Genomic DNA, 25,954 nt, shown 5'->3' with positions numbered 1-25,954 from the left:
CCAGATGTAAACTATTCACGTTTGCAGATTGGCAGATTCGTCACTTTTTCACAGCAACAAAACATTCCCATACTGAATAAAGATTCTTATTACTTAGTGTCAGTGTAAAATGATTGATTTTAATATTTGTGTGGCAGAACAGTTTATAAACAAAATTAATGTAAATAAATAATTATAATTTACATGTCATCAACGGGATTCGAACCCAAGTCAAAAGCAGGAGTATCAATAGGGTATATGCCGAGCTAGTATTTACCCATACTGATAAACTTGATTGGTTATTGTAGAGTTTTTTTTTTTCATTTTATACGGTTCCTTTTACAGCATTGATGTTGTAATGTAATTAAAATAGAATCAGTTAAATAGACTTTGGCATTCATTCAGTTGCTCAAGCGTAAAATGAGACAAAAAGCCATTGCTCGCACGCTCGTCAGAATCGGCAGGCTAGCGCAGAAGCTCCATTGATTATACTGGGGTAAAATAAATGCTCAAATTATAAAGACGTGGCGGGAAAATGTAATTTAATGCAGTGCTTCTTGCACAATCTGACACCCACTTTATTGATCTTATTCTTCAATGCGGAAGTGCGCTCGTTTTTGCGATTGTTTTAGAACTTCCGATTCAGCTGCCTATAGGAGAAATGACTAGGAATAATAAACGGCAGAAAACGGTCAAACTACTTACTCTACAAACAAGTGTTTGTATGACAATACAGACAAAGTAGAATAATATAATAAGAAAATATCAGTTTGCAACACCAAGCAGCAAAACGAAAAAAATGAATGGAAGTGAATGAGACCGGAAGTCTCGAGCCAAAATGATTAAGATGGCTGCGCTTGCTCATACGCGGAGAATAAGGTGAATATCGGATATCACTCAGCCAGTGGAGATCGCTGATTTTTAAAGAAAACAGACCTTCACCGGAAACGATTAACCCAGGTTACTGGCAAATTAAAAGTTCTATTAGCACGCTTCGGCATATACCCCATCGACTTATCTAACTGAGCTATTCAAGACTACACGTTGAAGTCGGCTTTGATATTTTTATCAGTCAACATATGTCGTGCTTTGGTTGTGGACTCGTGTTACTTGTTTCCATGTTTCTACATACTCTAACGTTGATATTTTCTCAGAATAGCTCTAAATGACAAAACGATGTTTAATTGCAGTTAGTCAAATCATGATTTTTATAGTTGTAGACTCATGTTAACCTCATGTTAGCCTTTGGATTCGTGTTAATCTGTGTCTACAAAGTCACACACGAGCTGACATTTTCCAGTGTGTTGTACATTCCCTTTCGGTAAAGAATCGGTCATTAGGTCCGTTCCACTTCATGCAGCGCTGCGCATATCGATCAAAATCTGTCTTAAAGCGGTGCATGCCGGTTAGATCCTCTCGTTTCCCTTTATTTCTCTCATGCGTTTATTATATATTTAATTCATAATTCCCTTGTTGTTTAAAAATTAACTATGGATTGTAGAGACTGCATTCTGTTTTATTTGTACTGTAAATCTTTTGTTGTTATAATTAAAAAAAAATTTAATTAAATAAATGATGATGGTGCCCTCTGGTTTCCCCCACAGTCCAAAGACATGCGTTACAGGTAAATTGGGTAAACTAAATTGTCCTTGGTGTGTATGGTTGTTTCCCAGAGATGGGTTGCGGCTGGAAGGGTATCCGCTGCGTGAAACATATGCTGGATGGGTTGGCGGTTCATTCCGCTGTGGCGATCCCGAATTAATAAAGGGACTAAGCCGAAAAGAAAATGAATGAATGAATGAATGATGGTGCCATGTGATCGGTCATAACGCCAACTTTGAGCCTCGAAGTGTCCGGCTTGACGGCTCCGTTTTTAACTCTGCCTGCGCTCAGCTAATCTCATCGATCACCTGCTGCAGCCATGGCTCAAGTCGAACGCACCTATTGTAAATTTGTTTCATGACTGGTAAAATTGTTTTGCGTCTTATTTTTTTTTTTTAAATGTAAATTAGTTTCGTCCTTGGTAAAATCGTTTTTCCTATGTAATTGTGTCTTACGATAGGTCAAAATGTTTTCCAAAATGTAAATTTGTCTCGAGCTTCGTAAAAGTCTTTCACACTTTGTAATGTTGTTTTGCACTTCCTGGCCACCGTAGTGATTCAAATCAAAATACACACTGACACTCGATCAAACAAATATACAATAAGGAAGATGGTTACTTACTGAGATATTAATGCACAGCAATACCGCGCAAAGAAAGGACATACTTTGAAGGAATAAACAATGCAAGGAGAGCTAGGTTATTGTGCACTGGACAATTCTGAACAAGTTCAACCCACGCATGCGCGAGGCAGGCAGTTCTGTACATTTACAAAGTCTATCAGCTTAAAGATATCGGCCTAATTTTGATAATGAACCGATACCGATAACATTAAAAATGGCATTTATCGGCCGATAACGATATGGCCGCAGATATATATGGTGCATCTCTACTTTCTGATTAAAGTTGTTGAATGTTTGCTAGTTCCATATCTTTCCTGAATGAGTCTGAGTTTGAGCTACAGCTACAGTAGTACACGGCATAAACTTGAAACACAGGCATGGTAGTTCAACACAGTGGATCATAATAACTCCACTGCCTACTAGCTTTTCGCAAGTGTCATTGCAGAGCAGCACAGACAAAATGTAGAAGTATAAATGCTCACAGTATAGGCTACAGGAAAGGTATCACAAGAAGTCGAAGTATAAATCAGGCTTAATAAAGTGACAGGCGATTGAACATGTTTACGCAACAGCAAATGCTTCTCTAAATATGTTCCCATGTACACACAAACTGCCATCTCAAACATTGGCTCTGTTGATTGAGCATTGTTAAAAAAGATAATTAACATCTCGCATCAGATAATAAACAAACTCATAGGAAGTCATGCGTGCGAGACGGCTCTCCGTTCAATAAAGCACCTCTGTACGTGCTGCAGAGTGTGTTTGCTGGTTTCTGGGTTGAACCGCGTTCAGATATAGCTGTCTGATTCACAAGGGCGCATCCCGATGGAGAGGAGTCAAAGACGAGAGATATGAGATATTGAGGCATGAGCGAGGGAGAGAGAGAGAGAGAGAGAGAGAGAGAGATGGAGGGGGGTCGTGTGACTCAGTCTTGCAGATCCACATCAACTGTTGTGCAATGAACACCGTTGTGTGTGATCTGAATTATAGGCAGTATGCGGTTTGCTTTTGTGCCAGTTTGCGGGTTGATTTGCTTTGATCATTACCATATTCATGTGGCAGATTATAATAAATGCTACCTTATATATGCCGATGCTAATCAAGTCAACTTTATTTCTGCAGCTCTTTATATAGTGCAGCTAGAACATGCAGAAGGTGTGTTTTGTTCTAGTTACATACATTTTCCTTTGGCTTAGTCTCTATTTCAGGGGTCACCACAATGGAATGAATGACCAACTATTCCAGCATATGTTTTATGCAGTCGCAACCAAGTCATTCACACACAAACTCATACACCACCACCAATTTAGTTTATCCAGTTCACTTATAGCGCATGTGTTTGGCCTGGGGGGAAATACGGGGAGAACATGCAGACTCCACACAGAAATGCCAATCGGCCCTGCCGGGACTCGTACCTGCGACCTTTTTGCTGTGCGGTAACAGTGCTAACCACTGAGCCACCATTCCAGCCCCTGTTCTCATTATTTATTTATATAATTATGTTGAGGGTTTTTACCTTTAATAGACAGGACAGTGAAGATTACAGACAGGAAAGTGAGGGAAAAGATCAGCAAAGGACCTCGAGCCGGCATTTGACCTTGGGTCACCATGAGCACCTCTGTGCTAAATGTTGATACGCTAACCACTAAGCTATTGGCACCTTACCTGCCAACACTCCTGTTTTTCCCGGGAGTCTCTCATATTTCAGACCCATCTCCCGCTACTCTCCCGTTTTGTTATTTCTCCTGAAAAACTACCGTAATTTCACCCCACCCCTGGTCCTCAGCTTTTTGGTACAGTCTGTAACACCCCCAGGTTGCCAACTTTGCTATGGTATCCAATCGCAACAGCCGCACAAATCCCGTTCCATAGTACAGTGATTAACACCACAGTACAGTTACTTACCCGAATCTCAAATGTGTTATTCAGACAAACACACACCGCACCTCCCCGCCTTTCTCCCAGAATATCAGTGACAGATGTTGGAAGCTATGATTGGCACTGACTATTTTTTAATAATGTGTCTGTTCAGTTCTATATGAATGTTGGTGAAGGATGGGATTTAAAGGCAGCTGTGGCAAGGAACCCAGTCTCCAACTGATGGAAAGGAGAAAAAACTTTGGGACTAAGTAAACACTCATTCATCCTTCAGCTTAATCCTTGATTTATCAGGTGTCGCCACAGCGTAATGAACCACCAACTACATGCCGCTTTGACACAATCTACATTGTAAAGATTAATTGAATTGAATTGAACTTCGAAAAATAAAATAAAATAACTAGCAACTGGTGCATGTTTTTCATGCAGCGGATGCCCTTCCAGTCGCAAGAAAGTAAACAGACAGACACAAGCTTAGATGCCATTCTCCGTCAGATTTTGTTTTTGGTAAAGTATTCCCGGTTCTGTTTGCCCTAATAAGTGCAGCCTAACAACCTCTTATGGGAATTGACTTTTCAGATTGCGTTTGAGTGTTGTGTATGCTTGTACAAAGAGATGTTTTATTTATTTATTTTTAACAGACTGAGTGTGTCTGCCTGCCCAACTATGTTAAGAAAACTTTAAGTGCCAAATAGAAAAAGAATCAACCACCCGCAGTCTATTTTGATATCATAGACATTACTGTGGGTAAATGTGTTAGCATCATAGTAGGGTTAAAGGGATGGTTCACCCAAACACATTAATTAATACTGGTTCAAAACCTATTTGAGTTTCTTCTATTCAACACAAAAGAAGGGTGGTGCGGTGGCACAGTGGGTGGCGCTGTCGCATCACAGCAAAAAGGTTGCTGGTTCGAGTTCCGGCTGGGTCATTTGGCATTTTTGTGTGGAGTTTGCATGTTCTCCCCGTGTTTGCATGGGTTTCCTCCGGGCGCTCCATTTTCCCTCACAAGTCCAAAGACATGCGCTATAGATGAATTGAATAAGCTAATTAGATTAGATTAGATTAAACTTTATTGTCATTATACATGTACACGTACAAGGCAACGAAATGCAGTTTAGGTCTAACCAGCAGTGCAATAGCAGCAAGTGCAGGATACAGGTATAAGTTGTAAAGTGCAGTTATAGAAAAACTATGGTGATATTTACAGATGGATGTGCTATGAACATTATATACAGGTTGTATTAGCTATGAACAGAGATTTACAATAAATGAATATATGTACAGGATGCTAAGAATAGCAGAAGTGTGCAGATAGATAAACATAATAACAAATGTATATGTACAGTGGGTGTGTACATAATTAGAAATGTCCAAGAGCAGTGGGTATGTACAGTTCAAATAAGTGAATCAGTGCAATGTAGTGCAATGAATATGTGCAAATTTAAATGCGCAAATGTTAAACAGTGCAGAGATTGTGAGGAGTATAAGTTAGAAGAGTGTGGGAGTGTATTGGGGGGGGGGCAAAGGTGTCAGTGAGGGGCATAGTTTAAAAGGGAGACAGCTCTGGGGAAAAAGCTGTTCCTCAGTCTGCTGGTTTTTGTCCGGGGGAGCCTGAAGCACCTAATGGGAGTGTATGGGTGTTTCCCAGTGAAGGGTTGCAGCTGGAAGGGCATCCGCTGTGTAAAACATATGCTGGATACATTGGCGGTTCATTCCGCTGTGGCGACCCCAGATTAATAACTAAGCTTAAGCCGAAAAAAAAATGAATGAATGTTTGCAAGGACCCATTGACTTCAATAGTAATGTTTCATTCCAAGTATAGAAGTCGATGGGTATCAATCTTCAAAATATCTTGTTTTGTGTTCATTTAAAACCACATGAGGGAGAGTAAATGATGAGGTGATTTAGATTTTTGTTTGAACCATCCCTTCAAAGATGAATTGAATGCAGAGTCTACATTGCACTACATAGGTGTACAGGTATGAGTGTTTTTGTAATGCATAAAGAGCTTTCAAACATGTAACACCTCCTGATAATGCTTTTCTGTGCATCTGTGCCCTAGTTTCCCCTTAAAGACCGCCTTTGCGTCTTCACCTCTATGAGATGTGTACCAGAGACTTCTAGAAGCTGCTGGTTGATGTTTTTTTTCTTCTCCTCCATCTAGTCGTCTGTTATATGATTGGTTTAAATCGTACCAGTTGAATCTCTATGAGTCGAGGTTTGGCTCAGAGTTCTATCTGGTCGTCATGGCGACGCCGTCTATGGGAGCTGTGCCTTAGAGACAATGGAGGTGCCCATATATGGGCATTTCTTCCTGTTTGGCAGTCTTGGCGGAAGCAGGCTGAGAGATTGCGGCTCATCACTTCAGTCAGACGGCTGTTTCGCGGCAGACGCTTGCAGACGTGATCCGTGAAAGTGTGGAATCGGTTTAGCTTCGAGTGCTTGGTGTGCCATTTGCACCATTCAGCCTGTTTAATCGTATAAGAAACCCTGGGGTGAGGGAGAATAGGACAGATTGACTCATGTTTGCAAAGGTTTCACTCGGCCAGTCTGCTTTTAGGATAAATTCACAGCAGTATGCAATGCTTGATGATAGTTTTGAAATTGAGAAATTAACAAGTTACAGTCATTATGATGGGTTGTAGCTGCCAGGGCTTTCATTCGAGGGTCCATACAGCTCCATTAAGGTTAAAAAATCTTTCTAAAAATGGTCAGAATTACATTTCTACCTATTGTTTATTAAAGTGTTATATAATGTAGAAATGTTAATGTATAGTTTAAGAAATTGTTTCAATTGGCTGTAGATTTACCCACCCTCCGGCCAGCACCAAAGCTTAAAAACACTGTGAATAAAAACAGAAATTGCGATGCTGTTGGTGTTGCTAGGTGGATTTAGGCAAAGGAGAAAAGCTTTGTGAAACTATGACAACAATACTCTTGTGCTGCGTCCCAACTCGTCTACTTATTCTGCATTCTTTTTTGGTAAGAAAAACTACATACTTTTGAGTGTGTAACAGAGGAGGATGCAAGCTTTGGGATATACACAACCTGACAAAAGTCTTGTCGTCGATTCCAGTTGTAAGAGCAACAAATAATAACTTGACTTCCAGTTGATCATTTGGAAAAGTGGCAGAAGGTAGATTTTTCTGATGAATCATCTGTTGAACTGTATCTCAATCCTCACAAATACTGCAGAAGACCTATTGGAACTCACATGGACCCAAGATTCTCATAGAAATCAGTCAAGTTTGTTGAAGGAATAATCATGGTTTAGAGTTACATTCAGTATGGGGGCGTGCGAGAGATCTGCAGAGTGGATGACAACATCAACAGCCTGAGGTATCAAGACATCTGTGCTGCCCATTACATTACAAACCACAGGCAAATTCTTCAGCAGGATAGCGCTCCTTCTCATACTTCAGCCTTCACTTCAAAGTTCCTAAAAGCTAAGAAGGTCAAGGTGCTCCAGGATTGGCCAGCCCAGTCACCAGACATGAACATTATTGAGCATGTCTGGGGTAAGATGCAGGAGGAGGCATTGAAAACTAATTCAAAGAATCCTGATGAACACTGGGAGTCCTGCAAGAATGCTTTCTTTGCCATTCCAGATGACTTTATTAATAAGTTATTCGAGTCATTGCAGAGATGTATGGATGCAGTCCTCCAAGCTCATGAGAGTCATACACAATATTCATTCTTTTTCCACTGCACCATGACTTTATATTTTATATTGTACATTATTTCTGTTAAGTGACAAGACTTTTGTCTAAGCAAAGTCAGACTTTGCTGTCAATTAAATAATCAATAATCAAGGCATGATCATGTTTTATTTTGGTAAAATAATCATAATATAGAGGCATTTGCCTTTCATTTAAGGCACTTCTGATACCAAATGATAAACTATAAGTCAAGTTTAATTAGTTGTTCCCAAAATTTAGAGGTGAACTGCTTCCTTATTAATAGAAAGGTATGTTGCTTTGTTACGTGCCCCGTCAATCATCTTGTCACATCTACCACATTATTTTTTTCATATTTACTTACCTACAATTGGAGATGCAGCAGCAGGTTAATCTGACAGTCGCAGGTCTTTCATGCGCAGAAATTTCCTCAGGCGTTTGCATAATTATGGATTCAGAAATTAATAAACGAAGACGTCTTCATAAAATTTCTTGTTGTTTCAAAAGAAATATAATGCAGAAAATGTTTAATAAATATAATCCAAAAGGTTAGTTGTTAATTAAGAATGATTGAAACATCTTTACCAAAGCGTCTCCACTTTACAATTGGCTTTACATATCCACCATATTTGTAGTTTGTTAACGTCTTTTACACCTTTTGTAGTTCTAATCGAAATCAAATCCAACACGTAATGTATTGTGGGCAATAGCTGTTAGAATACAAATGGATCTGCACTTATAGTAGACCATGGGTATCTTTGGAATGCTCATTTCGACATGATTTAGGACATGCTAATTTGATTTAAAAATGGTACTTAAGATTGATAGTATGCAAAATTGGACACAACATTGCTGCTGTGATATTTTCTTGAGGTGTGTTTTACTCTTTGATTTCACCTTCTTAATGCTGTTGTCTTGAGAAATTGAATCACCCCTGATAATTGGGTCCAGCTATAAGACCCCGAGTGATCCTATTGTTTCACTGGAGTTGCAATAGGTATAGTTAGGTGTAGCACCTGATTATACAGTACACTTTTACAACTAATAATTCAGTGAAATCACATTATAATTTATATAATGTAAAAATTGTGATAATGACCATTTCATTTCACTATTATAACATTATGACATTTATAAGCGCAAAATTGACCCTTTCATATACTGATGTATAATTAAAAGCATTTGAAATTGAGCATTTATATTTCATACTGTTTAGCTTTCCCTGTTAGCCTATGTGCTAGCATAATCATACATCTACTGTTAGCCTCCTAGCTACAACAAGCTAACGAAGATCTGATTGGCCACACAATAATGTACCTGTATCACAATTATAGCTTTTGAGCTGGGATTCACCACAGACGATCCCTGAATGTGCTCAGCGGACTTGATTCCAGTGAGAACTTAATTTTTCACCACAATGTCATGAATATAAATAATGCTAGAACTACAGGGGTAGTCATTTTCCCCATTTTTACATTAATTTAGTATCTTTGTAAAAATAAAACCAATGTATAGTAGCTAAAATACACTGGCTTTTCTTAAACGTGTGCATATTTCATTCTCATCCAATAAATTACATGTAAAATGTCTGGTATTTAATTGAAGCTAATGCAATGAGTTACATTAAGTAAGGCGGCACATTTTGTAGCTGTTTCATTGGTTTTTGAGCTTCTGGGAAGTACTCAGAGTTGTCGGAAAGATTGATGGTCAGTTTATGGACTAAAAATTCCCACCATTGAATGAATCAAAGAGACAGCTGCCTTTTAATCTGTCAGACAGCGTAGGTCAGATGTGAGACGTTTCTTGGGATGAATCAGATTAGTGATTTCCAGAAAGGAAATCTGCGCTTTACTTTAAGCGCTGTCTGAGAGAGCCGTTGATGAAGCCGCTCGCTGTATGAGTGCTGTTTATATAATACACCCTGTCAGGCTATGTATAGCACATTGATTTCTGTTGGAGATTGGCCTGCACACCTTTAAAAGCTGAACTCACAGTATAGAAGTTTTAGGCTGATTTTTGCCTCCTGACAGTTGGTGAAGAAACCAGCCTGATCTCACGAGAAAACGTAAGTATTTTACGTTTTGTCAGTTTAGTGGCTAATTCGTACGAATTCGTACGAGTTCAGTCGTACGAAATTGTACGATTTTAAAAAGGAGGCGTGGCACCTAACCCCGCCCCTAAACCCAACCGTCATTGGGGGATGAGCAAATCGTACTAAATTGTACGAATTAGATCGTATGAATTCGTACGAATTAGCCACTACATCAAAAAGTTACGAATTGCCGTGAGATTGTGTTGGAAGAAACATACAGATGCTTTTATCCAAAGAAACTTATAAATGAGGATAAAATAAGAACACCACTTTAAATCATCAAAGAGTAGCAGTATGTAAATGTTACACTGTAAAAAAACATCCATAATTTTACGGTTTATTTCCGGAAGCTGGGGTGCTGAAAAAAAAATAACGGCTATTAAATTACAGAAATTTACTCTAAAGTAACAGAGATTGAATTACAGAAATGTCCTTAAATTTAAATTTCTGGTAAATTTCTGGACTTCAACCTCTGTTATTTTACAGTAAATTTCTGTCATTTAACGGCCGTTATTTTACTTTTTTTTTGGCACCCCAGCTGCTGGAAATGAACCATAAAATTACAGATTTTTTTTTTACAGTGTAGGACAAGCCTTGGTTAAACTAGATGAGTTAACTTTTTTAAAATGCAAGTTAGATTTTTTTTTCCCATATGGAACGGAGAGAATCATCTACAAGTGGTTTGTTAAGCCTAATCACAATGTTGCACAAAGTTTTACCAGAAACATGAAGTGTTAAAGGGGTGGTCCAGAGTGTATTTTTAAGGCTTGGTTTTGTTTATGGGGTGCAAAGCAATGTGTGCTCATGCTTCATTTGTAAAACATCATGATATTTTTTTCACATACTTTAATTATATACAGCTACTCAGCTAACATGAAAACGACTGTCATATTTCGTAGTTCCTCTGAAAGGCCCGCCCTCACGAGGCTCTTATCGGTCAGCTAACATAACATGCTGTGATTTGCTGATCGCCTCCACATCACAAGGAAAAGCGTCATGCTTTTGCGCTGTGTAAACAGTCAGTCAGAGTAGCTGTTAGCCATATCCGTTTGTGCCTGAATCAGACAGAAAATGAAGAGGATACAGCTGAACATCACAATAACAAATAATCTGACAAGTGTCTTTTATATATATTTGGAATAAGCATGTGTAAGTAATATGAAACGTTCACATATCTTTTGCGAGTTCGTTATTTGAGATGTATAACGCAGGGAAAGTGGCCGCATAGAGAAACACTGCAGCGCTGCTGAAGATTGTGCCAGTTTACAGGGGTTTGACTGAAAAATATGTATTTGTAGCTAAATTGTTAGCGGTGCCAAACATCATTTTCCGTTGTTTACATCCTTGTTTACGTCCTTGCTACAACATACCATTAACGCTAGAAACTGTGTATGTCATTGATCAATTATAACAAATAAAAACACTTACAGGTTGTGGCTCACAATCCACAGCTTCTGCTATTATGGTTGGAGGAGTTTTTAGCCTAATACATCACTGAACAGAGAGAGATTCTGGAAACTGTCCTTTGTCAAATGCTAGCTATATATTTTTCTTTGGAAAATTTTCTCTGGAACATAATTAAAATGAAATTGTAAGCACTTCTCTCTTTGTGCTGTGTCCTTTGGAAGCCTAAATATGGAAGCAGAACAAGCTCTGTGGAAATGGCAGCGTTTGGACACCATTTTAGCTTTCTCTGCTACAATACAGCATTACAGGGCCTCTGGCCACACCTCTTTGCTGCGTGGGGTGTATGCCCATGGTGAATGCGCGTAACCTGAAGCGTTTGCAATCTCATTAGCCCGGATGCATTTAAGTAGTCCCCAAACTTCGTTCGCTGGCCAATGTCTTCATTTGCATTGAACTTTAAGCGTCTTACATTGAGATGTTGTTGATGTTCACACAGCTACGTTACACATCAACTAAAGTTTAAAATATGATATCGTAGTGGACCACCCTTTTAAGAAAGTGTCTGGTGCATATGGAGAGGAGAGAGTGTGTATCCTACAGGTGGTTTGTCAAGGCCACTCACCTGCGTGGAGGACACTCAGAATTGCACAATGATTGCAAGACGTAAGCGGCACTTGAAGGTGTCTGATGCATGGAGAGGAAAAGAGTGTGTCACTTACTGGTGATTTGTTGCAAAAACCAGCCCAAGAGCTTCGTTATTATAACTGTCCCAGATTATTTGGTCATGTTGGGTATTTACGGATCAAATCTTAAACCTCCTGATCTGCTTATTGGGGCTGCCCAGTCTTATCAAACATGATTGATGCTTAGGATATTAAGTTGGGATGATTATATCTATAATTACACAAGTGCTTCTACAGTATATCGTGCAACTAAAGCTGCTCAAGCAAAGAGAAGTGCTGGGGAGAATCGACCTTTTTTTAAACGTTTATTTTAACTGCTAGCGTACTAGCTAACAAATGTAAACATTACCCTGATAATACGACATCATCTTGTAAACTGCTCATTCTGGCATGATAGTATCAATCAATTATAGCGTGTGATGTGAATTTTAAAATCATGCAACATTGAAAAACTCCGAGCTGCAGGCTTTAGCACAGTGATGTCATGCACACACCACATCATGCATGCATACACTACGTCATGCACATTGAAGTGCGCATGTGCAATGTGATAGGTTGGGTTTAGGGTTGGTGTAGATGTTAATAACTGTGTGGGGTAGGTTTAGGGTTGGGGTCGATGTAGGCATTAATAACACACAATGTAAAGTGTGTTAATTTAACAAATAACACAAACAATATTCATTCATTCATTTTCTTTTTGGCTTAGTCCCTTTATTAATCCGAGGTCGCCACAGCGGAATGAACCGGCAACTTATCCAGCATATGTTTTATGCAGCGGATGCCCTTCCAGCTGCAACCCAGCACTGGGAAACAACCATACACTCTCATTCACACTCATACACTACGTTAAATTTTTAGCATACCAAATTTACCTGTACCACATGTCTTTGGACCTGGAGTAAACCCATGTGAACACGGGGAGAACATGCAAACTCCACACAGAAATGCCAACTGACTCTGCCGAGGCTTGAACTAGCGACCTACTTGCTGTAAGGCGATCGTGCTACCCACTGTGCCACCACGTCGCCAGTACAAAAAATACTTTGACATAATTCTATTCAGGTCATCTTTATTTCTATAGCGCTTTTACAGTGTAGTTTGTGTTAGATAGAAGTTCCAGTAAATTGAAACTGCTTCAGTTTTTAGAGTTGACGTTCAGTTTAGTTCCGATCAGGGGTGCGTTTCGCAAACAACAATGTAACTCGCGGCTGAACTATCATAGTATGATGCATCTTTGGGAAAAGAACGATGTAGTGATGAGTGATTCCCAAAACCAACCCAGGCTCATTCTGAAAACGTAGTCCCGTGGACGTTTCTGGAGACCGCAAATTATGTAGCCGGAGGTACGTATGGCTGCATTTCATTTTTTAAGCGAACGCTGCGGGGCGGTATGACGCCGTTCCTTTTAGCGCTTACCGGCTGACCTCTTACCTTCGTGTGGAGGGCTTTCCCGCAGCAACAAGTTTGTCCGGTTTGCTCGTCCTGTACGTCGGCGGACTTGAGACGCAGAGAGGAGCTGACCACGACGACGACGACCGGGTTCGAGTCCAGCAAAGAGTGGTTCCAGAAATCAGGTAAGACAAAAAATAGAATCCAAGAAATAAAGTGAACAAGTTCATAACAGGGTGAGAATGTGGTAAAATCCGAAAATATGGTAAAAAAAAATCAGACAAATGCTTTTCTTTTTCTGGACGTCTTTTGCAAATTGTGGGTTGGTTTTAGGGAAGTAAGCGGGCGGGTCAATCGGTAAAATTGGTTGGGTTCGGGGAAGGAGGAGGGTGGGCCCAGTTAATCATTCAGCCAGTCGGACGGACAGATGGTCGTTCGACAGCGGCCTCTGGTGGGTTTACGCGAGAACTGCGTGGGCGCGAACGGCACTCGCGAGAGACATTTAAGAAGCGAAAAATCGCACACAGCAGCCTCTCGCGGATTCGCGAAAACAAAAACTGCAAAAACACGCCTTCTGGGACGTATTTCGCGGTCTCCAGAAACGTCCACGGGACTACGTTTTTAGAATGAGCCTGGGTTGCCCAAAACACATAGTTTCTCACTCAGATCCATCACTTAAACCATGTTAGTTATAATGTAAAATGCCCATAATGATGCTCTAAACGGGGTGGAGTAACTACTTCTTTAGAGAAGAACCCCATCATTTATTTGTGCAAATTATATTGTTTTACACAAACACGCATTTAAAATAAAATCCAATATTAGTTTTGGTAAAAACATGCACTTCATATTTTCTGTGACTGTGTGATGGTTTTAATAGCATTCAGGCCTAAGAAATTGTACAATTTGTAACTTTGACAAATTAATAACAATTAATTTTATTGAATTGTTTAAAAAACAAAGACTAAATTATGCTGTATTATTTTTTTTATTTTAAATATTCAATTCCTCGTCGGAAAATATAAAAAACAATGTTTATTTAATTTGTATTGAATATTATATGATTTAATTTATCTATGCTTGTAGATAGTTTCTTATAATTTATGCATATGCACTCCCCTACAGAATCATCCCAATCAATCTAAAATGATAAAGTCTTTCCAAAGAGTTATTCAACCAATCTAGTGAAATTGTATTCCTATCACAATATACAGTTTAAGTCAGAATTATTAGCCCCCCTTTGAATCTTTTTTTAAATATTTCCCAAATGATGTTGAACAGAGCAAGGACATTTTCACAGTATGTCTGATAATATTTTTTTTTTCTGGAGAAAGTCTTATTTGTTTTATTTTGGCTAGAATAAAAGCAGCTTTTAATTTTACGGACGAATATATTAGCCCCTTTAAGCAGTTTTTTTGTCAATAGTCAGAACAAATCATCATTACACAATAACTTGCCTAATTACCCTAGCCTGCCTAGTTAACCTAATTAACCTAGTTAAGCCTTTAAATGTGACTTTAAGCTGTATAGAAGTGTCTTGAAAAATATCTAGTCAAATATTATTTACTGTCATCATGGCAAAGATAAAATAAATCAGTTATTAGAAATGAGTTATTAAAACTATTATGTTTAGAAATGTGTTGAAAAAAATCTTCTCTCCATTAAACAGAAATTGGGGAGAAAATAAACAGGGGGGCTAATAATTCAGGGGGGCTAATAATTCTGACTTCAACTATATACTGCAGAATAAAAAAATATTGCAATGTTACATTTTTTATAGTGCAGCCCTAATCTGAACGTTATAAATTTGTATCAGTTAATGAAAAGGCATCATATCGATCAAAATTACACTGTGGGGTACTACAAGGCTCTAGTTCTTGGACCCTTACTTTTGACATCATATGGACATAATGGACGAAATCATTCTGCATGTGTTAATTCCTTAAATCAAAATACTACAGGACACTACATTGTAAAGACATGCGCTATGCACGCACACTAACACATGCAAGATGTTGACATGCGTGTCGTCACCTATATTTTACAGTCTATGGTCGTCACCGAACTACAGGCTGCAGTGAAGGGTGTCACGAAAAATGAGGCGAGAGCATTTTGATCGCCCCCCTGGTGGCCAGATGCAGTATAAACCCTACTCTCTGTATGAATATGAATGGGAGGAGACCAAATAATATAGCAAATGATACTCTAAATGCATTCTATAATGTTAGGTAGTTCTAGTCATGCTGATTTATTTCCAAATGTTTGCTTTTATATAGTTATTCTATGGTATAAATTTTTAGGTGTTGTTTTGAGTAAAATTTTTATTTTAGTTGTATTCTACAAGGCTCAATAGGGACATACTTGAATTCCCTTTCTCTGTACAAATGCCACTGATGTACTGTTTGTGTCCATGCAGTTGTGAGGAGCCTTTTGTTTTTTTAACGCAACAATCAACCCAAGCCCATGTCATCCTACGGATTCTTCACAGTTTGAGCGGCGCGATCAAGTGCAGAGCTCGACAACACATTTAGAGCTGCTTTAACAAAGCAGACGCAGCGACGCAGACATAAACAGCTTCTCTCTGTCATATTTATCAACAGCTGTGTGGGCCGTTCACATCTCTTTCTCTGCCCGTTCCATTTACTGAAGGCATCCTTCCAAAGCATTTCTGATCTGTGATCTTAGGTCAGTCGCCTCACCAATTTTCTGTGAAGCTTTTCTGTTGAATCTGCACGGGTGAACTTGGCCTCGTAGCCCACTGAATTTTGATCTAAACGGATTATCCAGAGAGTAATCTTTAATTAGAGGAGCAGAGTGTAATCTGTAGAAACACTGCTGGCTGACTGACTGTCCTCAGGAAACACAGAGCTGCTCCTGTCACTCTCACTCAGAGGGCATGTTATTATTCTTACTGTGTAATTCAGGCTAGTCACACAGTTCCTTACTGACAAACCCACAAACAGCTCATTAGCCGATTAGCATGTGCCCTACTGAGCCAAAACTGACTTTTTGGTAATGCATGTTGCTGGCAGTGCCTGGACACAATCAAATTAATCACAAAATAGTGTTTTTATTTTGTTTTTAAATGTTTTAAATAGACGACAAGTTCTGCATAGTACACATACACTCACCGGCCACTATAATAGGTACACCTTACTAGTACCGGATGGACCCCCTTTTGCCTTCAGAACTGCTTTAATCCTTCGTGGCATAGATTCAACAAGGTACTGGAAAATTCCTCAGAGATTTTGCTCCATATTGACATGATAGCATCAAGCAATTGCTGCAGATTTGTCGGCTGCACATCCAGGATGTGAATCTCCCGTTCCACCACATCCCAAAGGTGCTCTATTGGTGACTGTGGAGGCCATTTGAGTACAGTGAAGTCATTGTCATGTTCAAGAAATCAGTCTGAGATGATTCGCGCTTTATGGCATGGTGCATTATCCTGCTGGAAGTGGCCATCAGAAATTGGGTACACTGTAGTCATAAATGGATGGACATGGTCAGCAACAATACTCAGGTAGGCTGTGGCATTGACACAATGCTGAATTGGTACTAATGGGCCCAATATGTGCCAAGAAAAATATCCCCCACACCATTACACCACCAGCCTGAACTGTTTATACAAGGCAGGATGGATCCATACTTTTTGATGTTGACGCCAAATTCTGACCCTACCATCTGAATGTCACAGCAGAAATCGAGACTCATCTGACCAGGCAACGTTTCTCCAATCTTCTATTGTCCAATTTTGGTGAGCCTGTGCGAATTGTAGCCTCAGGTTCCTATTCTTAGCTGACAGAAGTGGTACCCAGTGTGGTCTTCTGCTGCTGTAGCCCATCCGCTTCAAGGTTGGACGTTTTGTGCATTTATAGATGCTCTTCTGCATACCTGTTTTATTCTCCTCTGATCTTTGGCATCAACAAGGCTTTTGTGCCCACAGAACTGCCGTTTACTGGATATTTTCTCTTTTTCTGACCGTTCTCTGTAAACCATAGAGATGGTTGTGTGTGAAAATCCCAGTAGATCAGCAGTTTCTGAAATACTCAGACCAGCCCGTCTGGCACCAACAACCATGCCACATTCAAAGTCACTTAAATAACCTTTCTTCCCCATTCTGATGCTCATTTTAACCATGTCTACATGTCTAAATGCATTGAGTTGCTGCCATGTGATTGGCTGATGAGAAATTTGCATTAATGAGCAGTTGGACAGGTGTACCTAATAAAGTGGCAGGTAAGTGTTGAATACTTTAGCTCACCCATGAACATGATTTCTGCAGGAGTCTCATAGGATATAATGAAGACTGCAACTCTCATGAATTCATGGCGTCATCAAACTACATCTTTGTTCGTAATGAATATGCACCCTCTAGTGGCCAAAATTACATACTGTGCCTATAAGTTCAACGTCAATTTATTTTACTTAATATGTGATATTTGCGTGTTTTTAGGAAGATGCTATATTTCAAGCACATTATTTACACATCAAATGTCATTGGAAAAAGCATTACAATGTTCTAATGCCTGATTTCAATAAGCATGTATAACAAAGAATCAAAAGAAAATAGAAAAAAAAACACAGACACTTGCATAACATTGGTCATAACATCAATATAATTATCAGCCATCCATGTATCACTTCTTGTCTGCAATAAAACGAGTATAAAAAGTCATGCTTCTTAGTCAGTGAGGGAATTGATTTTTATTGTAGCCCATATATTGCGCTGAGACTGATATTACTGTATCCTGATCTGCACTCACTCTGGCTCCTCTCTGAAACCCTGTCGTGCATATCACATGGATGCACTGTAAATAGAAATTTCATTAAAAATGATATCCACTGTGAGACAGATCTGCTTGCTGGAATGTACTCAGTGCAGGGTACAGCTCTGAGAGGCTCAGAGGAGCGACAAAACCACTATCGGGATGCTCAATATACTTTAATAATGCAGTGTATTTATATATAGAGCATTGCGTAATTTGTGTAAACATATCAAGCGTTTGTTATGTAATTCATTCCTGTAATTGCACCTTGCATCATTTCTCATTGTTCGAACATCTCACGATTGACAGTTTGACATAAGAGGACACTTTCTTTTTGTTTTTTGTAATGTACGATAAAAAGAAGAGTCTTGTGTTTTGAGTTATACTTAAAGGGATAGTTCACCAACAATTGGAAATATCATTTACTAGAGGTGTAACGGATAACAAACTTCACAGTTCTGATCATATAATGTTTTGTAGTCATGGATCGGACCATTTTTGGAATTATCCAAAAAGGGAGGAGACAAATGTAATTTGCTTTCCATTTATTACAAAAACAGCACTGCAAGAAACTTTTGGTTTTAACAAACAGAACTTAGAACATGTAATTTTATTAAAAATAAAATAAAGAAATAATGAGCTGAATAAAAGTAAAATGTAAAATATTCAGTACTGTGAAAAATTCACTTTTCGCTAATGAAGCTAAATGTATTAATTTAATAATAATTTTGTACAACCCATATTTATTTTTGTCTCATTTTCTATTAATGATTTAGTTTTTCACTCATAAATCTTCATGTTTCATTCCTAGATGTGTCAATTTTGAAGAATTATTCAGTAGCATATTTTTGATGGCTGGTTGTCGCCACCTATTGGTCAAATAATGTAATTGCTGCCTACAACTTTAATTTTTGACCGTCGTTAAATGCATATGACTGTGATTTTAATCTTTACCATAAACATCAATGGTTTTATCTAAACTATAAACTGTTATCCCAGTACTTCTGTGTTATTTGACTGTTTATAACTTCATAACTAACTTCATAACTTGATTTTTGCGTTTTTCAAACACAGGTTTGAATACAGCGATTCGAAGGATTAATAAACATGCAAATCACCATCATTTATCATTTATGTTGCGTGGGTGTTGAGATCCTGATCTTTTATTGATTAATCGTGCAGCTTATACTGAGGGCAGGCTAAACTAGTGATAGAAAACACCTTTAATAACCTAAGAAACCCACCACATCCTGAATAACCCACCACAACTTCTTCCGTCATCATTATATTTTACAGGAAAGCCTAAATGCTTTCATTCATGTGATGTGAATGATGCAAGAGGCGATCTCTCTGCGGTTGTTACAAATTTAGGATTGATCTACAAGTAAAAAAACTGTGTTTATTTGCAGGCCACCATGGTTTGTGATCTGTGATCCGTTACACCCCTACCATTTACTCACCTTTCTTTTTTTTGTTGTCAGTTGAAGAATGTTGGAAACCTTTTGGAAGATTTATGTCAGTAGGACATAAATTGCACTGTTTTTCAATAATCTTTAAATGTGAATGAGGACAGATTTTTCATTTTTAGTTGTACTATTCCTTTTAGAAGAACACTTTAATAAAAATAAGCAAGTCCCCTAGAGTTAGAGTTTTAATCATTTTTTAATCCATTCAGCTGGTCTACGGCTGTTGGGGGAGCACTTTTAGTTTATCTTAGCTTAGCATAAATCATTGAATTGGATTAGACCATTAGCATAAAAAAAAATCTTAGTAGCTCAGAAATGATAAAAGAGATTTGGTATATATTTTTGGTATACATATTATAATATTTTTTCCTATTTAAAGCATTTTCTGTAGTTACATTGTGTACTAAAACTGACAGAAAATGTAAAGTTGCGGTTTTCTAGGCTAATATGGATAGGAACTCTCCTCTCATTGTCATTGACTTGCTGCCGTAGTAAGGCTGCACCTGAAAATCTTGCAACTGTGATTTTCTCAACAATTAAACTTACTTATGAGAGACAATTCAAACCAATTTCAGGCACTGTAAAATATCATTACGCCTGCTGCAGCCATGATACTGCAGCAAAATTCTTTTTTTTGTGATTATTACACCAGAATGAGAGTATAGTTCTAGCCATATCGACCTAGAAAATAACAACTTAAAAAAATTTCCAGCTTCTTAGTACACAATGTAACTACAGACTTTTAAAATGATAAAAAACTCCATGCTAATGGTCTAATCCAATTTAATGATGTATGCTAAGCTAAGCTAAAAGTGGTCCCTTCAAACCCAGAGATCAGCTGAATGGATTAAAAAATGGTAAAACTCAACGGTTTAACTCTAGGGAAGTTATTAAATAGAAAGATAATGTTCCTTTAAGCACACTCCTATGCACATATTTTGATTAATTCACAAAAGCGGTAATCAATTAACAGCCCCAAAACATAATTGTCTCTTGAGTGATGATCATATAAGTCACTCATACTTACACAGAAGTTATTTCCGTTCAGCTGTGGTGGGAGTGTTAGATCAGGACAGGGGTATGTCAGGGGAGGACGCTGTACTTCTTTCTCGGTCTCTTTCGGATCATATCCTCGTGGTTAATTATGGACAAAGGGTCAGATGCAAAACAGCGCACCTAACTGCACCTGGCTGGAAAAAAGAGAGAAGTAAACTGAGGAGAGATGAGAGAGGTCACATCCCTGCATCCATCCTCCCACAGCTGAGCATGTTACACAAGAGTCAGCTCTCTCTTCTCTGTGTCTAAATTTATAGTTGTGTTATAAACCATGCTGAAATCATATCCCATACATAAAATATGGACATTCTACTAGCAGTGGATTGCAGTACTGGAACATCTCACATTCAAAATACATACACAGTCATACACAGTACAGTACCAAATGCAGTGTACTGCTTATACATCTGCAAACATAATATAACTAACAATCTAAATATGGAATGTAATAAGAAGAGGTGGCACGGTGGCTCAGTGGTTAGCACTGTCGCCTCACAGCAAGAAGGTCACTGATTCGAGTCCCGACTGGGTCAGTTGGCATTTCTGTGTGGAGTTTGCATGTTCTCCCCGTGTTCGTGTGGGTTTCCTCTGGGTGCTTTGGTTTCCCCCACAGTCCAAAGACATGCGCTATAGGTGAATTGGGTAAACAAAATAGGCCAAATATATATACAGTATGAGTGTGTGTTTGAATGTGAGAGTGTATATGTGTTTCCCAATACTGGGTTGCGGTTGGAAGGGCTGCGTATGCTGGATAAGTTGGTGGTTCATTCCGCTGTGGTAACCCCTGATCAATAAGGGACTAAGCTGAAGTAAAATGAATGAATAAGAAGTAAAAACGCAGAAAACTTTAGATAAAGAATTTATAGCTTTAGAAAATAGGAGAACAAATACAAAATATTTAAAACTTTAGATATGCATATTGTTAGCTCACATTGCTAGTTTTGTGGTGAACAACTGATCTGTGCATGTCATTAAGAAAAAAAATCGCCCTGAAAATTAAAATCTGAAAATGCACCTACTGTTTGTTTTCAGTTAAAGTCTCAGAATATGCAAAGAGTGAGAATGACCAAGAGGCGACATTCAATAGAACCTTCCATTGCAACAGCAGCGCCCAGCAACAGCCCCGCGATTCCGCCATTTTGGAGTGAAAGCGATCGGCCGTCCATTGGATCTTATTGCTGTCGCGATGTCAAGCCACTGCTTTGTTTTTTATTTATTTATTTAAAAATCGCACTAAATCTGCGATACAATCTGAAAGACGACAATACAACACTTACTATCACAATCATCAGCACTTTTAATAGTTTATTTTACAGACTTATAAAATGCTGTTGTTCTATTGGAATTTTCATTCCAAAGAGGCCGCCGCACCATCTAGTGGCTGTTTCCCAAATCGCACTAGAGTGTCGCCTCTTGGTGAGTCTATGCTCTTTGGAATATGTCCGTCTGAGGTAATGGGAGGTGGCTAACATACTTAACCACGCCCCTCTAACTGTCAGTTTTGAAAACAAATAGAAATGGTGAGGAGGAGGTTTCTGTTAGGTTGTAATAACTCTCGCCAAACCCTTTTTCCGGTCTTCCTGAATTAAATGCCTACTTTACTACATCCATTCATACCTGCCAACACTCACGTTTGTCCCGGGAGTCTCCCGTATTTCAGACCCATCTCCTGCCCATCTCCCGTATTGTTCTGTCTCCCGGAAAACTCCCGGAATTCCACCTGCTTTCTCATTTAATATTACGTTTTCTCTAGGAACTGTGTCACAACATGAAAAAAAAGGTTGCATCTTGTGGTTCATGTGGGCTTTAAGAGTTAGAGTAAGGGGGGTGGGGGAATGTTGGAGTTAGGGTTATAGAGAGTGAAGAGTGTTTCTACGGGTGGTTTGTCAGACCCACTCACCTGCACTTTACAAATGCAATTACAATTTTTTTTCTTTTTTTTTAGATCAGTGTCTTTCTCTTGTGTGTGTGTGTGTGTGTGTGTGTTCGGGGCAGTTGTAACACATAACCAACCAGTGATGATGATTGGTGTGTCTGTGAACATGGTGTAACTGAGAATGTGATGATCGGCTTATATAGAGTACATTTCCATCGTTTTCCAATCAGAGGCAGATTAGGGCGGGTGTTCACACAAGCACACGCACAGTCAGTCGCACATAAACGACCAGGAGTCAGAACGATGGCAAATCCAACAAGTTCAAAGGCAGCACTTGCAAACTAGAAATATAAGCACTGCTTTTCCCTCGTTGAGGTTTATGTATCGTGCAACTTATGCCCAGGAAAAAAGAGTCACTCTGTGTCAGTGACATGTAATTCTAATGTAATGAAGCACCTCACGTTATCACATACCACCACAAAATGAGTGGCTACGCAGGTGATAACGTGAGCTATGCTACCAAAGGAGGACACGAAGCCACGATGTCAAAGCAAATAAAACTTGATTTTTCTCCACTGAAAACACTTATTACTCAGACAGAATTCAGCTAAATAATATCTAGACACAGCGGACATTTTAAAAGTGGTGGAACATCTGAATGAGATCCAAAAGTTTACATTCATAAAATTTTTAACCACCTGTTTCTAAATGGTCTGGCTCTAAAAGTGAGGGGGACGTATCCCCCCCCCGGTTGCTACATTCCTGTCTAGATATATAGTTGAGGACATGCTGCTGTTGTCTCTCACATTGTCCTTACTTTCCCTGGTAATTAGTTACTTTTATTATTATGTAACACAGTTACTATTAGTGAAACGAATTACTTTTTTTAAAGGAATGTGCCCAATCAGTGTCGCATATAAACAAATTTTGAATGGGCTGAGTGGAGCTCTACTATGTAAAAAGTCAGAACGTCAATTTTGGATTTCCTGGTTATTTGTTCTGGTAATGTTATGCTAGTTTACTGGTTCGGTTTTACTGTGTGAAAGGGATTATAAATGCAAATAAAGCTTTTTAAACCCCAAAAACGGGGTTTAAGGATATTTGGATGCTTCTTTCAGGGGGAGGCTCAGCTTGTGGCTATTTCTGAAAGAGAACTTGGAGAACGTGTTGGAGAAATAACCCCAAAATAAAACAGTGATGAGTCTGTCCGTGAAGCATCATTCACATCAAATTAATGAAGCACCACAGATGGTGCTAATGAGTGTACTTCTGCCCCCCAGTCTGACACACACACACTTAACACACACACTTAACACACAGGTTTGTTTTCGTGTATTGTGTGGACATCATATGAGCGTTATGGTTCTAATATTGCACAAACGTTATTTTCTATCACCCTAAACCAATGCTATCCTTTACAGAAAACTTTTAAAAAATTATTAATAATAATTCTGTATGATTTATAAGCTGGGCGACACGGTGGCTCAGTGGTTAGCACTGTCGCCTTACAGCAAGAAGGTTGCTGGTTCAAGTCCTGACTGTGTCAGTTGGCATTTCTGTGTGGAGTTTGGGATTCCTCCGGGTAAACTAAATTGGCTTTAGTAAATGAGTGTGTATGGATGATTCCCAGTCCTGAGTTACAGCTGAAAGGGCATCCGCTGTGTAAAACATATGCTGGATAAGTTGGCGGTTCATTCCGCTGTGGCGACGCCTGATAAATAAAGGGAGTAAGCTGAAGGAAAATGAATAAATGACGTAGGATTAATAATAAATGAATAAATTTATAAGAGTTATAAAAAAGGGGGACATGGGACAGTGTCCTCACAAGTAGCCTTCTCCTCTTAATACCCGTGTCTTACTCATGCCATTATACAAATTTGTGTCCTGATATGTCACATATATGCACTCACACACACACTAAATTCCACATATTACTTAAGACGTGATATAGATTGAATGATTTTTATGGAGGTGAAAATCTGGTCTACAAATTATATGTGACATTTAGATCGAGATATGTTTTGGAGAATGACGAGTCTTTTAAATACAGACAGACATCCTCACAAGTTATTTTTAGAAAGAATATTTCCAATATTTTATCCTTACAATGATAGCAAAGCCTGTAAACACAAACTAACACGCTCACATGTCCTATAAACTTAACCCCAAACGCCTCTAAGCCCAACACTTCAGTTTGGGGTTTTGTTCTTGGCGGGAAGCCATTTAGATTTAGCCACGTTCAATAATAATAGACTGAATGCTAAAAGTATTGACATCTAAAAAGCTATAATTGATCTTTCTGTGCCTCCTAAAAACACCACATGGTTCACAGTGTCACGTTGACAAATTGCTTTTTATGAACTGCTGCCTGTTATTATAAATTGGTCTTGCCTGTTATATGAATATTCAGACTCCAAATAAATGAATGAACAAATAATACTTAACTCGTTCCAGACTTGCGGGTACAAAAATTTCCATTAATTTCCCTTAAACTGGAATGATGTAGCCTACATCAAGTGTATAATTTACAGTAAACTGAATGCTTTATTAATGTATAATAGTTAAATGTGGGCGACACGGTGGCTCAGAGCAAGAAGGTCGCTGGTTTGAGTCCTGGCTTGGCAAGTTGGCATTTCTGTGTGGATTTTGCGTGTTCTCCCCGTGTTGGCCTGGGTTTCCTCCGGGTACTCCGGTTTGCCCCACATGCACTAAAGGTGAATTAAATAAACTAAATTGGCTGTAGTGTGTGTTTCCAGTGTTGAGTAAAAAGTAATATATTACAATTTTTAAGCCTCATTAACATGGCATAACTTGTACTTTCAGATCATACATAAGTATTAACATACTTTCAGATTACTTTTCCTAAACAGTAACTAAGTAACACATTTAGTTACTTTTTAAAATTGATTTAAGACTGTAATATACGTTTTACCCAACACTGCATGTTTCCCAGTACTGGGTTGCAGCTGCAAGGGCATTCGTTGCGTAAAACATATGTTGGAATAGTTGGTGGTTCATTCCACTCTGGCGACCTCTGAAATAGAGACCAAGCCAAAGGAGAATGAATGCATGAATACTTAAATGTGATAGGGAAAGAGATTCTGTTACGAATCACCCGCTTCATATGTTATTACTCGATTGAATGGGTGTCTTCAGTGGTTATCAGCTGATAGATATGGGCCAGTAGGGGCCTTCTGCACCTACTAGTGGGCTCAGAAGGCTGTTATCATCCACCCACCTGGTTAATCAGCTATACTAATAGAGAAGGCTACAGATCCAGATCAGTTTTTACATTACTGTGACGGTTTAGGGTAGGGGTAGACGTTAATAAAATACAAATAATGTGTAGTTTAATAAATAATATAAATAATTCTTATGTATAAATAGCCTAGGTATAGACCATATCAGTGTAGTCCTATATAAAACACTAGATTCACCCACACAACTGAAAACGAA

At 38.7% G+C, this 25,954-nt stretch overlaps 1 protein-coding gene across 1 annotated transcript in view; it reads left to right on the top strand.

The window, feature by feature from the left end:
* Window positions 1-25,954, top strand: part of dclk1a (doublecortin-like kinase 1a) — a 119,850-nt gene that overhangs the window by 55,907 nt on the left and 37,989 nt on the right. Inside the window, 1 exon segment of the mRNA XM_056466704.1 lies at window position 233. Coding sequence (XP_056322679.1) covers window position 233 — 1 coding nt within the window.

The sequence above is a fragment of the Danio aesculapii genome, chromosome 10 (genome assembly GCF_903798145.1).
Source record: "Danio aesculapii chromosome 10, fDanAes4.1, whole genome shotgun sequence".
NCBI classification, from domain to species: domain Eukaryota; kingdom Metazoa; phylum Chordata; class Actinopteri; order Cypriniformes; family Danionidae; genus Danio; species Danio aesculapii.
The sequence above is the reverse complement of the archived record's forward strand: the minus strand, read 5'-3'. Positions and strand labels throughout refer to the sequence as shown.